Genomic DNA, 18,220 nt, shown 5'->3' on the forward strand with positions numbered 1-18,220 from the left:
CTCATAATTATCTCTGTGAACTGGCTCATTCTGAAAGTACCCCGAGTAAATACTGAACTGGGTCGATCAGCATTTTCCATTAATGCCCCTAAATCATGGAATACCCTCCAACAGACTTTAAAGCTTACGTCCATTCTATCTTTTGCAGAGTTTAAGACTTTTATCTCCGACCACTGTTTCAAACTGTATCTGTTTTAATTAATCTATTATTTTGTGTATGATTGTGTTTGTTTGTTTGTTTGTTTGTTTGTTTGTTTGTTTGTTTGTTTGTTTGTTTGTTGTTTCTAATGTGCCTGTGATCTCGACGGCATTGGAAATGAGGGAAACCTCAATGTCTTTTCAAGAATACATAAAGGTTTTGAATTGAACTAGGGATGTGCAATGGTTTTCAAATATTCAAATATTCGTTCACTCTTTAAAGCTGGGGTTGGTAATCAGATTTAGATACACTTTTTGTTATACTGGTTAAAATGATCTTTACGTCCTGATGGCAATCAATACATAATGTGTTCTTAAAAAAGAGCGAAGAAAAGCTGCTATCTACAGCCGGAGTAAACCTGGGAAAACACCAACCAATCACCGTTTTCTGGGACCCAAAATTTTAAACCAATCAAATCCCTTCCTGCCGTTCTGCCCGCCTCCTGCACGTACATTTCCCCGGCGTGTACTCCGAGTCTCCGTCTCCTGCCTCTGCTTCCCCTGACTCTACTGTCTGCCCCTCTCGCTCCACCTCGGGCCTGTCCCCTCTGACCCGATGAGGTGCTTTGCTCAGGACTGTAGTCCAGATCAGAGTCTAAAAAGCTCTCACCACGGGGCTCTGACAAACAAAAGAATGAATGACATTCAGTAAGTCCTACAGAAATGTAGATGTACTGTAGCGTCTGTCTGGACGCTGTAGGGATGACGAGCCGATTCGGGAACACGTTGAGCTTTAATAACCGGTCACTGTCGGCCGTGATCACGCCAACCAACAAAACAACAATCAATGTTTGAATGAATGAAGAACTTCTCCTGCTTGTCTCTCCTCTCTCCCGCTCACACACTCTACACCTCTCCTGATGCCTTCACTGACCGTCAACACTGTAGGAATTAAGAACATCTACACTGAACACGTTTAACAAACAGTAGAGTTGTTACAGTATTACATGTGTTATAACTTTTCTCCCGATATCGTGTCACCAGTACAACTGGATAATGCTAGAATGACAGTTGTGAGTACTAACAGCAGCCATATTTATTTGTGTTTTTAACTTTCACTATGATAATGTTTTGGTGAGGACCGGTTTTGAATCAGTCACCATCATATGGTCGCAAGTCAGCGTGCTCGTGCTTGTGAGCGGGGGGGGGGGGGGGGGGGGGGGCGTCGTTTTGGAGGAGCTCTGAGGGAGGAGGGTAGGGGTTAGACGGAGTCCTGAGGAAATGCTACATTCAAATTCACGCTAGTTTTCCGAGACTACCAACCCCAGCTTTAATAGGGATGCACGATAACTGCTTTTTTCCACCGATACCCGATAACTTCCTGCTTCTCCAAACCGATACCGATACCAATAACCAATATCAGTTTTTTAATAGTCTATGCTCATCTGACGGTGAGAAAGGTTCGGATGTAGTGTGCAAAGATGAGTTCAACATCATGGCTCTGCCTTTGACCTAAACAAATGATGTATCTGATATTACTATAGCTGTAATCACAACAACAACAACAGTTCAGTCTCCCAAAAAATAAACATTTATTAGTTTAAAAAAAACCGAATGCATCAGTCAATACAAAGAATAAAGTGCTTTAGTCAATTCAAAATTTTAAGTTTTTACAAAACAACAGTCTGTGCAATAAAGTCCTGAAAAGTGCATCACATGTTGAGCAGCAGAACATGTTGTTCCAGTCTGTCCTGGTCCTCTTTGCCTGCAGCTCACCTGTGGCACCTGAGTGAGGAGCAAAGGTTTTGAACTATTTTTAAATGCCACAAGATATAAATCCCAGAATGTCCTTAACAACAGTGATTGAGGATTAAAACTTCGTCCCAAGATTAGTTCTCTTTTATTGTCATTCACTTTATTTAACCAATACATTTCCATTTTCTATTACTGACAGATAATGAGCAGCTCCACTCTCATTTCACATTTCAAACAGCAGCATTATTAGAGTTAGATTTTTGTACAGCCCCCATCAACTGCATTAAATAGCAAAAGAAGAAGAAAACATTAGCAAAAGTCGCGGCAATTTTCTCCGTTTCTGAATTTCACACAACTACACACATATTTCCAGAGACTGAGCATGGCTTCGAAATGTACACACACACGCCACGCTGCGTCACAGAAACACCAACCCACAGATCGAGACGGACACTGAAAGTGCACGCTACTAGCAGCACCTCGTCCTGCTGCTGGTTAACACGACTGCCACACAAACAGGCTGTTAATGGAACAGGTGGGTGTTTTGGGGTAGGGTGGGCTTATTCGAACAATCGTCAAATAGATGTCAATGATTATCGAATAGTATTTTGGCTTGGAATGCCCATCCCTACCTTATATGTAACAATTCAAACCGAACAACATGCTGGAAAATATGAGAGAAAAGCACAGCTGCAAAGTAGAACGTTTTCCCTTTCTTATCCTGCATCCCATTTTGTTTCTCTCACCACCCCTCGTGGGAGTCCTGACCACCACCAGCCGTCTGCTCAGCGGGGTGAATGAATATTTGGATTCATCACGTTTCCTACGATTACTTTGTTGCATGCTTCTACGCTTAGGAGCCATCAGGAGGACGTTTTTCCTCCTATTTTTATTCAGATGGAAACTCGACGGTAACCTGTGACAGTTTTTATTAGCTGGTTATGATGTGTGGCTGTCATTTGTGCATCTCTATTCATCCTCCGGCGAGCGCCTTGGCTACTTGTTGGTCAAAGTATCAGCAAAGTGCAGCACAGGGTATTCAATAGAGAGAGAGAGGGGCTGACGAGCCTCATTGCTCCGTTTGCCTCCTGAGTGTCCGAGGGAACACAGTGGTCGGCCTGCATTCATCGCACTCAGGCATGTGATTTACTCTCCTTAGCTTTTCCATCCCAGCCCAATTGACCCTATTTCTTGCCTTGCTCTAAGCCCACCTCTGCTACACACTGCTAGAACCAGGTCATTGTCCTGATGATAAGTGCCACATCCTGTTGAGTGAAGTGGCGGGAGGCATTAGTTTGGGTCTGAATAGAGGGTAGACATTGAAACACAGATAGGCTGCCTGTCCAGACAATGGAAAAGGCCAGTCTGAACAGGGGCTGATTAAATAGTTGGTGATTGAAGTTTCACTACAGACCGGAGATAACTATAGTTGTTTCTTTGAGATGGAAGTTCAGCTCCGTCTTGATTCCCCTGCCAGAGTTTTTCTTTCCTTTTTTCCCTCCTCGAGTAAACATCTTCCTGTCTTTATCTTCTTGTTGATCTGACTTGTGCTCTTGTATGTCTACATTTGTACACCCAAACGCACATTTCCACATATTTTCTGTCTCCAAGAGGAAATGCAAGCTAAAAAACGTCACAGTGGAGGACATTTGGCTGAGTCCCTGCTTTCTTTCACTACTAAAATGCGGCAGCTTACTGTAGAGCCGCCGTGAAGGAGATGAACACATGGTAGACACTCTTACTTTTCTTTAAATAGACATCAGTGAGAGGCCCAGACGAGCGTGCGAAAGTGTCTTCATTTTTTTTTTGTGCCAAAGTTAAAGCAGAAAGCTTCTGTGCACATTGCACACCTGTCACGAGAGCTCTGATCCCAGATGCAGCAGAATAGGAATAGGCAGGCGAATTGTGCACATCAAAGCAACCAATCAGCAGCTCTTCTGCCAAAGCTGGGATACCACTCCTCACTGTCCCGTTCCTCTCGCTCGTCTTTGTTCTCTCGCCACATCCTCCTCAACACCACCTTTCACAAGCTGAATGACTGTCTCAAACCCATTTCACAGCTACTGGCTTGACTAATATTCCAGCGCCATGTGTTCCTCCTCCATTACTATCCATGTGACGTGTCTGTGATCTCTCTCTCTAAGTTTGCGAGCATGTGGGTGTCTGTATATAAATATGTGTTATGATTTCCAGTGTTCGGCTGTCTGAGAGCACCTCTTGTCTACATTGTATAAAGCAGTTTTTTGTCTCGGCCTGTCTGAGTTGCCTCTGATTGATGTGTAAAATTGGACTGTTTTTGCTCCCATATATTCCTGAGGCAGGAGATCTGAGTGGGTTTCTTTTTCCTCTCCTCCTGAGGCACACAAACTGTTTCATGTTCTTGTGGGTTGGAGTCAAACGGAGTACTACACATGAAGGCACACACTGCGGGTTGTGATAGATTGATCGTTGTTTTTGCTTGTTTTCCCGCACGCTATCTGTATTTTTGTGTACGTGTTGTTGGGAATGTAAAGCTTGCTGCCTGTGATGAATTGCCACAGCAGTGGAGACAAATTTGGACGTCGAGGAGCGCTGGTATTGCTCAGAAAATTCTTGCTGCCTCTCTGCTCAGCGTAATGATGAAGAACTGGGCACACATCAGCCAGAGGAGGAGTGCTACTGTTGTGAATGAAAAGCAAATACACACATGCACATGATGCAGGCAGCCAAGGAAGTGGGCCATGATACTGCCACTGTACGTTCATGTGTGTGTTTGCTGCCACTGCTTGGCATAGGGGGGATGGTTGCAACCACAGCCCACCACCCTGGGGACCCTCTGCCCTCAATGAGGGGCTTCACAGTAGAGGAGGGTTTGCTGTAAAGGGACTGTGTTCTGTGCAGACGATTGACATTTTCATGTTGGTTGGAGGAAAACCCACCATGAAGCTGCGTGGAGCTGTAAGCGTGAAAGAAGATGAAAATACCAGTTTGCAATCCTCCTGACGCAGGGCCGGTTTCAGTTAATGGATGAAGAACGTGTCTCAAATGGAAAGAGTTGAAGAAAAGCTGCAGAGGTTGATCTCTGAGTGCAGTACCAGAGCTTATTAAGAGCTTTTAAAATAGACCAACACTGTCTCTTTGTTCATTTAATAACACGTGCACTAAAAAGTGCTTCAATGAGTGCTTTTGATTTGATTTGATTTCACTTATTCAATGTTGTCAATCTCGCTACTCTGCACCAGAATGACTTTTTATTTATTTATTTATTTATTTCTCAGTTCAACAAATTATTAATATTTAAATAATTCTAGGCTTGAAATGCTGATCATATGTTGCAGCCTGGCCACTAATTAGCCCTGTAACTCAGGTTAATGGTTACTGCCATGATGCCATGATACTTAACAAGCACAGATGACAGATAGTATCTCACATTGCCCCGCTGTATGGCAATAATTTGTTCTAGAAAATAGAGATATTATTATTATTATTATTATTATTATTATTATTATTATTATTATTATTATTATTATTATTATTATTATTAGTTCGTTATATTACTATCATTATTTTTATGAACATGATAATGCAAATGATACAAAATAATAATAGTTATGGTGATTTTATTAATAATAATTGTATTGATAATGTTAATAATAATGTTTTATTATTAATAATAAAAAAATTAATATAATGATTATTATTAATTTTTAAATATTACACTTTTCAAAACATGGTTAAAATCTGCTTTACAAATCAAAAGGAAAAACTAAAAGACAATAAAATGTGAGAAATGTGAGGAAAAAAATTACTAAAAGTTTAAAAACCATCACAAAGATCCACAACGAGACAGATTTAAAGGCAGATAAAAAGGTAATGACCACCAACAGATAAAAGGAAATAAAACAATGTTGGAAGAATAAAAACAACAAAAGATTAAAGATTAAAAGACTCAAAAGATCAGAAATATAAAATATAAATAATATGAAATCCTGCCGGTGATACTGCCTGAAAAAGAATAAAAACCTTGTGATTAAAAATGCCCTCAGGTGACATCTCCTGTGAAAGCACATGAAATGTGTTTTTAAAAGAGATTTAGGCAAAGGAGTATGTAGGCTGTGTCTGGTTAAGCTGGTATATAACCACTGCATGTGGATTACCAGCCTAGGTATGTGGACATAGCCCTGCAAGAAGGACCTAAAGATGGTGGTGCTAGCTCTACTAATGTCAGACCCGCTTGGAAAACCAACTTGACATCTTATACCCAAAGATGCTGTGATTCTGAGTTTCGTTAACTAAACTGCTCAAATTTGAGTTTCTGAGTTTTATCAATTTTATCGGTTACATCGATTAGTCAGAGTTTAAATAGAAGAGAAATGAGTTGCCTCAGAACATCCTGAGTTAAAGGACATGACTGTGTTCATGTTGACAAGAATAGTTGTCTTGTTGGTGTGCCATGCAGCTGAACACTGTGTTCTGGAGGTTAGATCTTTAATGCTGTATATTTTCCAACACTACTTAAAGCTGGGGTTGTTAATCAGATTTAGATCCACTTTTTGTCATACTGGTTAAAATGATCTTTATGTCCTGATGGCAATCAATACATGATGTGTTCCCAAAAAAGAGTGAAAAAAAACTGCTATCTACAGCCGGAGTAAACCTGGGAAAACACTAACCAATCACCGTTTTTTGGCTCCCCAAATTTTAAACCAATCAAATCCCGTCCAGCCGTTCTGCCCTCCTCCTGCGCGTACATTTCCCCGGCGTGCACTCCTCCGAGTCCCCGTCTCCTGCCTCTACTTCCCCTGACTCTATTTACTGCCCCTCTCGCTCGTCCTCGGGCCTGTCCCCTCTGACCTGATGAGGTGCTTTGCTCAGGACTGTAGTCCAGATCAGAGTCTAAAAAGCTCTCACCAACAAGTAGAATAATCAATGACGTTCAGTAAGTCCTACAGAAAATATATATGTACTGTAGGGTCCGTCCGGACGCTGTAGTGATGACGAGCCGATTCTTGAACACGTTGAGTTTTAATAACCGGTCACTGTCGGCCGTGATCACGCCAACCAACAAAACAACAATCAATGTTTGAATGAATGAAAAACTTCTCCTCTTGTCTCTCCTCTCTCCCACTCGCACACTCTACACCTCTCCTGATGCCTTCACTGACCGTCAACACTGTAGGAATTAAGAACATCTACACTGAACACGTTTAACAAACAGTAGAGCTGTTACAGTATTATATATGTGTTATTACTTTTCTCCTGATATCGTGTCACCAGTACAACTGGACAATGCTAGCATGATAGTTGTGAGTGCTAACAGCAGCCATGTTTGTTTGTGTTTTTAACTTTCACTATGATAATGTTTTGGTGAGGACCGGTTTTGAATCAGTCACGATCATATGGTCGAGAATCAGCGCCGCTCGTACATGTGAGCGGGGGGGGGGCGTCGTTTTGGAGGAGCTCCGAGGGAGGAGGGGAGGGGTTAGACGGAGTCATGAGGAAAAGCTACATTCAAATTCTTGCTGGTTTACCGAGACTACCAACCCTAGCTTTAAAGATGATATGACGTTGTTATCTTACTGTAGACCAGGGGTTCCCAAAGTATGGGTCCGGACCCCCTGGGGGGTTGTGAGACACAAATGGGGGGTCTTGAGATGTCTTCCAGATGTGCTTTTTTAGTTATCTAAAAATAGTATATTTTACCCAATATAATAAGAAAATATCGACAAAAATAGTAGCTGAACTTGAAATAAAACCTTGAAAATAGAAAATGTAATGAGTATTCTGCCTTTCTTTTTGCCAGATGACTCCTAAGTTTAGAGTTAGTGAACAGTTAATTATCAAAAGCATCAGTAGCAGTAGGTTAATTCATAACGGCGCGGAGGAAACAGCCACATGCTCATATAGATAGGCTGATTTTCTGCAGACCAGCTAAATGAAGCCACTTAAACCACTTCAAGTCTTTGGCCCCTTTATTTTGGGCGTGACGGGCTGAAAAGTTTGGGAACCCCTGCTTTAGCACACCACAGGGTGTTTAATGATGATGCAGAATTCATGAATACTCTGTAATTCATTGATCAGTCCCAGAATCAGTGTTGGTTCAGTGTCCTGCATGTGACATTACTTGCTGACCTCTGAAGGATCCTTTGTTCTGTGGAGCAGGTGTTATTTTATAAATCGGTGAATCAGTACATTTTTGAGTTTGTTGCCGCTTCTTCAAAAGATATGTAAAAGCAAACTGTAAACATGTGTTCTGAGCTTTTTTTCAAAACGGGAGGAATCTGCTTTAAATGTTTTATTCACAACATAGAATGAAAAATAAATCAGAAGTATTCGCGGTTAAACTTTGATGAGGGGAAAGGAAGAAGTGAGAACCGTATGATGCTCTGAAATGTGTCTGTAGTGCGGAGGTGGACGTGTAGAGGATGATCACTCACATCAAAGTTGCACTAGTGTGTTTTATGACATCTTCACCCTGCAAGAGTAATGATGGAGGTAAAACTTGGCGTCTTACAAAAGTATTTCCTTTTTTAAAAGGTCAGAACAGAATGAGACTGAAAGACAACATATGGAGGGCATCCAATAGTCCATTATTTTCAAACCCTCATTGTAGCGTGTAGCGTTTCATGTTTCCGTCTTTGAGTTGAACCTCTGTAAGTCACCAGAGGTTAGTGGCTTCTTCATATCTGCATTCTACAAAGACATCTCCATGTGTTTTAGTGCCAAAACAGAGGCCGGCTTGAAAAGAGAAACACCCACGCACAGACATTTGCATGACAACAACAGGTTGAACTTTTATTGACAGTATGTGTTCTCCTTGACATCCTCGTATACCTGCTATCTTCTTTCCTTTTCATCCACTGGAGGCTGTTTTCACTGCAAATCACTATCCAGGTCCATCATTCTGCCACAGGTGTCAGGGCTGGGTTTCCGCTGTACCAACTCAGGCCATGATTTACATGTCATATCTGCAGAGCTTTTCTTCTTCTCCAATATATATTCTGAACGTTTCCTCGCTTTTTACACACAAGGACTTTTTATTTTGACTCAAAGATATTCTGCAGTAGAAGCCATGAAATACCATGTTTCCAGGTATTTGACAGCGAACTGCATACATTGTAGTCAAGTGTTTACTATGGAGCTGTAGCCTATTGTCTGTGACACAGGTGAATGTTCAAGGCTCTTTTATATAACGTTTTGTGTTTGTGTTTGTGTCATTCGGGCTTTTGTAACTTCAAAATTGTCACAAATTGCACGGCGAGCCCGAGCACTATAAGATCCAACGCTCTATCTGTTTTTGTTTCTCTCCCTTCTCCTCTGTCTTCAAACACCCCCTCATTCTTTTTCTCTTTCTGGGTTTTTCAGAGAACGATGAGACAGGTGTGATGGATAGCTTGCTGGAAGCCCTACAGTCAGGAGCTGCATTCAGAGACCGAAGGAAGAGAGCGCCAAGACCCAGAGGTGAGTCACATACCTTTTACTTACATGCAGAAACAAACTCAAACACACATGTAGGACTCATAGTGTTGAGAGAACAAACTCTCAACAGTGTACTGATTCAGGTCAGATGCTCAGAATTCTCTGTTCCCCGAGAGTTCTGTTCCCAACATGCCAAGAGGTTTCATATTTTTCTTGTTTTGCTCTTAAACTCAGAGTAAATTGAATTCATCCTCGGGTTTTCATGCCTTGGCTACATTTACTGTCAATCTCAGTCACTTGCAAAATACACTAATTTGTTGTTTGAACACATGCTTGCTAGCAGCACAATGCCAGAGAATCCTGAGCCTAACAACATTACTACAACTGTTTGATGTTTGGATCTCAGAGAAATAAAAATTCACACTCATTTTGTTCTCTCGCAATCTTTGATTCAAATCCAGGAATTGGAAAAATTGGAAGCACATGTTTGAAATTCATAATAGCATCTGTGCTTATTTCTGAATTGATTGTGTATTAAATATGAGGGGCAATTGATAGCTATGCCCATAAGCATCTTGTTAATCACTTTCCTTTCACAGCAGTTCCTCAGTGTGTGAATGCCTCCTCTTGATCTCATGATCTGAGTACGTGTTGGCATCATTTGTCCACTGCCCTCCTTACAGATCACCAGCAGCAGACGATCAGCCCGGGTTCATACCGACAGGTCCTCAGGCCTGTTAACTATGGTAAAGCCGAATGTGAAAGCACACACTGCAAAGCTACAGCCTGAAGCATGCTGCGCTCTGTCTCTGATCTGCTGTTTGAAATCAGCCTAAAACTTCTCTGGCATGTTTTTGCAAATTCACCTCAACAGTTCATGTGTCCTCCTTCTGTGTGTGTGCAGTGACCTTTTCAGCGCAGTACCTTTGTCTCGCAGTGACCCTGTGTGTGTCTTCTGAAATTGTGAAAGGCCATCTCTCAAATGGTTTGAGGCGGTGCTATGTGCACTCTTTGAAGGATGTGGGGTTCGGGTCCTTGAGAGCGGGCGGTGTGTGTTGGCTCAGAATGATAAGGTCCCTGAATTGCTCAGTAACTGCAGCGTTTGGAGCTCATCCTTGGGCTTCTGAATGCAGTTTGAATCTTTAGATTTCTTTTTGCAACATACACAACACGGAAGAAGACTTTTGGAGGAAACTTTGATGGTTGTTTGTCTTAAATGTCTCACTCCTGATCTGCTTTGATGTGCTGCATTTCATTTCCTAGCGCAGTTAGACATACACTACCAGTCAAAAGTTTGGAAACACCTTCTCATTCAAGGGTTTGTATTTATCTTAATTATTTGAAACACTAGATTACTACCAAAGACATCAAAACTATGAAAGAACATATATGGAATTATTTAATTAACCAAAAAGTGTTAAACAAAGCAGAACATGTTTTATATTTTAGATTCTGTAAAGTAGCCCCCTTTTTCGTTCATGACAGCTTTGCACACTCTTGGTATTCTCACATACCTCTTTTCCACCAACGTGAAACAGGTTGTATTTCTGGGCTGGCGCTCACACTGGTTTGGAGCTGGTTGAACTCGCGCCCACTCGCGCCCGTGGAAGAAGCACGTCATGACGTCAGATTTACGTGACCGCTTTTCCCAGCAGAGCTAGCGCAAACTTTCCCTCACATCAACAACAATGGCGGACAACGGCAGCTTGTCTCCTCGGCCGACCACTGCTTTGCCGTGGAATCCATTAGTCGCTTTTATTTTTTCGCTGCGGGACAATTGTGGAATCAATTTTGGTTTGTATTTTTGAGCATGGCAACCCCACCCCTCACCCCTGACGTTAGCAGTTTGCGGTTCATGGTTCAAGCCCAGCAAAGAGTCGGAGCCGCTCTGGAACCAGTTTTTCCGTCCGGGAGCTGGTTCACTTGTTGCCGAAACACGAAAAAAAACGGTTCTCAATTGAGCGCCAGCTCCGATCCATCCCTGAAACTGCCCTGGTCGAAAAAGGGGAATCAGTCTGCTTCATGAAGTGGTCTCCTGGAATGGTTTCTAATTAACATGAGCCTTGTCAAGAGTTTATTTTTAGAATGACTTTTGCCTTCTTAATGTGTTTGAGACCATCAGTTGTGTTGTTCAGAGGTAGGGTTAGTACACAATGGATTGCCCTATTTGACTACTGTTGTAATTCAGATTATGGCAAAACCAGAATATTTCATCTCCAGTATTAATCTACAATGTTAAAAATAATTAAAATAAATCAAAACATTGAATGAGAAGGTGTGTCCAAACGTTTGACTGGTAGTGTATGCATCATCGAACGTGCTTTTAAAACGTTGGATGGAAGCCACATGTGCTTGCAGCCCTCTTGTTATCATTAGAATAAACTCAGAGTAAGTATATGAATGTAAATGTGTGATGGTTGCTTGTCAAACAGAGTGAACTCTTTGAAATGATGGGTTAATAATTACTCATTTGCGTTGTTCCATATTACAAAAAGTGTAAACACATGTTGTGCTTTTAGCTGTTGCTGAGTTAAACAACAGCTTTCGTGTCTTGTCAACGTTTTTTTTTTTTTTTTACAACCGTCACCATGGCACTTAAAAAATTACACTGTAACCCTATTACCTCTTATTACTTGTAATTTGAATCCCAGTGGGCCGGGCACAGGCACACATGAATAAAATTATTCACGCTCAATCCACCCACATCATTGATGGCAATGATAAAGGGCCTTGCTCTGTTGTTCTGCTATGACTTATCTGAAATTAGATTGGAAAGGGACGAGGGGGAGGGAGATATACGGGGTGGGTGGAAAGAGACGGATAGAGGCGGCTGTAACAGAAGAAATGGAGAGAAATGGTGTGAGGAGAAGAGTTAGATCCAGTTGGTGAGGATGAAACTATAGAATAATGTGGGAGAGGAGGAGAATTGGACTCAGAAACCACATATGTGTGTGTCTGAGTGTGTGTGTGAGTGTGAGGGAGAGGGGAGTCAGTAAGTATAAGAAAGAATAAGCCAGAGCTGTGTTGTATTAGCAGGGGATTAGAGGAGAAGAAAATTGCACAGTGGAAAGAAGCTTCTGCTCAGTGTCCGTGTTGTGAAAACACCCCATGGTGTGTTGTACAGGTAACAAGTTCCTGGAAGGTTTCAGGCCCCGCTGCCCCCTGCTGGCAGCTTCAGAAATGGTTTTGTTAACTAATACAGCTCAAGGCTTTAGCCTGTCACTGTAGGCATCATACTCACTGCCAGCCTCCCAGAGCAAACACAGCTAATTACTTTTCTCTGCCCAGCCCCAGCACCAGCTCAGCCCTCTCAGTACCCATTCATCTTAATTTCCCCCTCTCTACCATCTGCCTCCTAAATAATACTCCTCCTCATTTCCCTACCATCCCATATCCCTGCTGTCTTCTTCTATACTCTCATGGCCTGACGATGGCCCTCCCTAAACATAATTGCCTGTTATTGGTAAGGAGTCTCCACCTCCCCTGCTTCACCCCTTTTCACCCGTTTCTCTTCTTCCCTCCTTCCCGTCTGCAGTGATCCAGGCTCCAATTTCCCTCAGTTTAGTCTCTGGAGTGATCAGAACCCCCAGGTTGCTCAGTGTTTATTTGGGAGGTGATGAAGTTTAGTCTCCAAAGTGAACACTTCAACAGCTGCTTTCACTTCACAGCACCATGCCACCTCCTTTGCACACACTTTTAAATACCCTTTAATAATTGATCTCAAGGGTGCCGCTGCACTCCATTGGAGCAGCAAAGAGAATTAGAAGCGAAACATCTGCGGTAGAAGATACCGTAATTGGTGGTGAAAGGCGGAGATTTGAATGGTCAATCTGAAAACGCATGGTGCCATTAAGCTCTCGCACCAGGGGATCCTGGAGTGCACCAGCCTGTTGTCTGCAGAAACAAATCAAATGGCTGATAGATTGTGCTCCCCGAGACTTTGATGAGACTGCGGAGTAGTTCGATTATGGCTGTAGTGCTTCATAGTCATGGGGAGAGTGATTGCCACGCAACAGAAAATAGGATTAAAAGATTCTTTGCAGGCTCCTCCAGTTTTCTGCTCATTGTTCCTTCCTTCCTTTCTCTTCCTCCCCCCTGCTGCTCTTCTTCCTCTCCTCTCTTGTTTCAATGTTTGGTTCGAGTGAACACCCTGGCTTGGGTTCTCTTCATTTCTCCCAGCTTCCCTTCCTCCCCTTCCCTTGCCCCTAAATTGGCTCAGCACACTTTAACATGAGCCAGCAGCTAAGGTGTTTAGCTTGGTCTGCAGTCTCCCTCAGCACACACACACACACACACACACACACACACACACACACACACACACACTGGAGTGCACAGACACACCCGCAGACTTGAGGGGATGAAGGTAAGCAGGCTTTGTGGCGGCTGTGGCCTGGGTTAGGATAAGGCTGCAGGGCTCTGGGGCTCCTCGACACTCTAAATTGGATTGGGCTCCACAGAATGATGGATCGATGGTGGTTAGCTACACAGGTGTAAGAGACTTGAATCTGCAAATTGAATCTATAAAGCATCCATAGCTTTTTAAATGTGTCCTTCTGAAAACATTTCTCCAGGCTCTGTCTGGTCATTGTGGATGTTTTTGCAACCCCTCGTCATCGCCCGGCGTATTAGTGTGTGAATTAATGTCGCTGCAGACGCATATTTTTCCTCCTTTATATCAGTTTGTTTACCAAGTGCACAAGCCAGAAGTGCGCCTGTGTATTTAAAAGTCCTAATCCTTGATGATCGATTGCAGGGATGGAGTGCGGAGGAACAGGATCTCTAAAGATTTAGATGTTTCCGTCTTTCGGAGCAATTACCTCTGATGTCTTTAGTGAAACTGACCTAACAATTATCATGTGGTAAAGCTCTGAACCAGAGCTTGAAATTGATGTAAAGGTCACTTCACAGAGTCGGTGAACCCCTTTACCAAATGGAAACAGGAGATTTTAATTACTTGCACTTTGAAGCATTAAGGATTTCACACCAAAAAGGAAAGCCTCCAGTTGTCGGAGGTGTTCTGTGCTCTGTTATCCTGCAGACTCATTTGTGTTCTTCCTAGTAAAGGAGTGAAGGGAGGAAGGAGATGAGGAAGAGACAGCCCACTACTTCTTTCAGAGGGGGTGCTGCAGAAGATCATTAAGATGAAACCGGGAAAGTTTGAAGTTGAAATGAAAGTCAGAAAAAGTTGTATTAAGATTGTTTCCACCAATCTCTTCTTCTTCTTTTTCGTCTGTGTGCTCACATGTGAGACTTGGGGAAGCATTGAGAGTCAGCCACTGTAGCGTCCTGAGGCTGGGATACTCTGGTGGAATGTGCTGCTGGATGCTCGCCCTTTTTGATTGGGCCTCTTATAGACTGTGATATGTGGATTTTTCTGGAGGCTACTGTATCCTGCAGATTGCGTGTGTGTGCTTCTCATCCCTCTTCCACATTTCTGTCTCTTCATATCAATGTCAATTATGTGGAGAAAGCTTCCCATCCTTCCAAACTTCCCCCCTGTCTACTTTCCGACTTTGTTTTGCCTCGGCTTCATCTCCTCCCTTGCCTCCCCTCTGTTCCCCCAGACGTGACATAAGCAACAAAAGGGATGGGGGTTATTAAATCATTTCGGTGGGCTCAAGACAAAAAGAGAAGGAGCACAGATGCGCCTCCCAAGACCTTTTTGAATTAATGCCGCACGTCATTTCTTTCAAAAGTGAAAGTGGAGAAGTTTCTGATTTATCTGCTTTCGGTCAGAATAAATCATCCAGCCATCAGGTACAGCCGTGCGTCTTTCATTAAAGTGACAGATTATTGCCAAAGAGCTTCTGTCCCTGGACACTGAATGTTCTGTCTCCACTTCCACGCTCATGCATACATGCATCCACATTTCCAGCTTTAACCCTGTGCAGGGAGAAGGTGAAAGGTCACCCTGGGTTCATGCACATGTAAGACCTACACTTGTGTACTGTTCTCTGTATTCATGTAGACCTTCTGAGTCCCGGCGTCTCTCTCATCACCCCGGTGATTGGTGGTTTCGATGTTTAAATCCTCTTGTAGTCTCATCCAGATGGGGAAAGTGTACCTTGACCTGCCTTTGTCTGTCTGTCTGGGGTGCTGCTCTGTGTGTGAATGTGTGTGCATGCTCATGTCTGAGCCTGGGCACAAATGCATTGAACAGATGGAGCAAGAGGGCACCTTAACAAAGTGGCTGGTGTAATTAGGGCCAGCCTGTTCAGCGAGACTTGTGGAATAGTAATTGAGTGATGTAGAGAGCAATGAAGGGAGAATTTTTTAACCTTTATTCAAGTTTTTTTTCTGAGAACAATGCTCCTTTTTTTCCCTGGAATACCCTGGAGCACGCTTTCACAGTTACACTGAGTCACACATGGAAGCTGCCCAGTACAATACACTCTGATCTGCTGGCGACTGAGCGGTTCACGAGTAGCTGATGATTAATTGAGCCAGATTTATTCTGCTGGTCTGCTGATTCAGACGGCGAATTCGAGGAACAAGCTGTTACCTGTTGGCCAGAGGCAGCACCTAGCGTCCGTCCATGTATAACCAAACATGATTTTGCAGGACACTCAACAGAATGTGTGAGACAATGAGTAATTATTTAGAAAGTTATGTTGGAATTAATACTTCTGCACGTGCTCCAATGCAGGGGTTCCCAAAGTGTGGGTCGGGACCCCCTGGGAGGTCGCGAGACACAAATGGGGGGTCGTGAGATGTCTTCCAGAATGTTTTGTTTTTTTAAAGTTATCCAAAAATAGTACATTTTACCCATTTTAGTAAAAAATATCTACAAAACTAGTAGCTTACCTTGAAATAAAACCTTGAAAATAATAATAATAATATAATAAAGTTTATTTATATAGCACCTTTCTAGAACAGGCATCACAAAGTGCTTCACAATAACAGAATAGAAAGCAAAAAGCAAGAATTACATAGAAGTAGACAAAATACATAAACACAGCAAACACAAAAACAGACAGATCAATCAAAGGCTTCTCTACATAAATAGTTTTTCAACTGCTTTTTTAAAAATGACCACAGTGTCCACAGCTCTCAGTTCAGGTGGAATACTGTTCCAAAGTTGTGGAGCAACAACCTCAAAAGCACGTCAACCTTAGTTTCTAATCTGGTGTGAGGGACAGCCAGCAAACCCTGATTAAAGGACCTCAGAGTCCTGCTGGAGTTATACGACTTCAGCAGTTCTCCGATATATGCTGGAGCCTGACCATGTATTGCTTTATACACAGTCACAAGAAAATGAACATAGAACATAGAAAATGTAATGAGTTTTCTGCCTTTCTTTGTTGCCAGATGACTCCTAAGTTTAGGGTTAGTGAACAGTTCATTTTCAAAAGCATCAGTAGCAGGAGGTTAACCCTCAAAGACCTAGACAGCTGGCGCCAGCTTCTTGTTCTTAAATGTTTGATAACTTTTGAAATGCTAATCCTATCAACAAGCTTTAAAAACTCACTTACAGCGGACATTCTCAGCTTTCCATTGATACCACATTTGTCTGATTCAGCATATTCAAAATAAATTCAGGAGAGTCTGGCGCCCACAAAGATGGTCTAGGTCAGGGCTATTCAGTTAAATATTTGGTCGAGACAGATTTTCAGACTAAGGACATGAGCTGGGCCGGACATTTTTAGCAGACAGTGAGCAAAGTTAACCATTTAAAAGAAAAACAAATAGATAGGATAACAAACACACTGGATGTTTATTAATGTATTGCCACATCCAAAAGGGCATAAACACAATAAAAGAGCAGCACTTGTCAGTGTTAGTAAAAGATGTTTTTCTTGCCGGACCCAAGTCACAATCACTCAGCAGTTGCTTTCGGGCCACTCGAGGGTTGCTTTCCGGCCCCATGTGGCCAGCAGACCGCTAATTGAATCGGGCTGGTCTAGGTCTTTAAGGGTTAATTCATAACGGCACAGGAAACACAGCCACATTCTCATATGTGGGTATGCTAATTTTCTGCAGACCATCTAAATCAGGGGTGTCAAACATGCGGCCCACGGGCAAAAACCGGCCCGCCAGAGGTTCCAATCCAGCCCGCAGAACGACTTTGCAAAGTCAAAATTTACAGAGAAGACAATGCAATTTTGAAATAAAGGAAACTACTATTTCAAATTTGTCCTCTGGAGGTCGCATAAAATCAAAGTGCTGACGGAGCACACCTGAATGGCGCTTTTTTTTCCTGGACTTTTTTTCTCAAAGTAAGGAAATAGATGACTTGCTGTTTGCATAATCCACTTGAGATTCATAAAGATATTCGGCCCACTATGAGACACATCATGGCAAAAAATACAACTGTTTTTGTAGAAAGATAGTTCATTAAGTGTGAACATTTTCATGTACTTGTATTTTTTTGCACTACAACAAAGGGAAAAATTTGGAGTTGTCATTATTTATAGGTTATTATGTTTAATTTTACTGGTCCGGCCCACTTCAGATCAACTTGTGCTGTATGTGGCCCCTGAACTGAAATTAGTTTGACGCCCCTGATCTAAATGAAGCCACATTTAATCACTTTGAGGGACAGTGGGGGTCGCAAGTTTTTGGCACCTACATTTTGGGAGTCGTGAGCTGAAAAGTTTGGGAACCCCTTTCTCTAATATATGCAGGATGCTGAGTTTTTTGTCGTGTTGCAAGGACAGAGGAAATGAAAAATTGTATTTTACGGCTCCCGCTTGTGTTGTTAAAGAAGACTTGCCTCCTTCTTTAAATGAAATGTGTTAAATTACAACGCACACACACCTCGGATTGCGTTGAACTAATAAAGCTTGTACTGGCCTCTGTTAAAAGGGCAATTTAAAGCCCCTATTGAAAATATACCCATATTCATAAAAGTGTAATCTCTGTAATCCATGCCCAGGGCAAAGTGTAAGAAGATGAGAAAGTGAAATGGTGTGCTGTATAAACACTT

At 42.4% G+C, this 18,220-nt stretch overlaps 1 protein-coding gene across 4 annotated transcripts in view; it reads left to right on the forward strand.

Moving 5' to 3' along the window:
* LOC117810642 (protein diaphanous homolog 3-like) overlaps positions 1 to 18,220 on the forward strand; it is a 256,109-nt gene that overhangs the window by 177,717 nt on the left and 60,172 nt on the right. For 3 of the 4 annotated variants that reach the window (XM_034680563.1, XM_034680564.1, XM_034680565.1), the window contains 2 exons: positions 9,238 to 9,333; positions 9,975 to 10,037. In XM_034680563.1, the coding sequence (XP_034536454.1) occupies positions 9,238 to 9,333; positions 9,975 to 10,037 (159 nt within the window). The remainder of the gene's footprint in view (positions 1 to 9,237; positions 9,334 to 9,974; positions 10,038 to 18,220) is intronic. The other variant, XM_034680566.1, reaches the window with a different exon arrangement.

Source organism: Notolabrus celidotus, chromosome 3, assembly GCF_009762535.1.
Source record: "Notolabrus celidotus isolate fNotCel1 chromosome 3, fNotCel1.pri, whole genome shotgun sequence".
NCBI classification, from domain to species: domain Eukaryota; kingdom Metazoa; phylum Chordata; class Actinopteri; order Labriformes; family Labridae; genus Notolabrus; species Notolabrus celidotus.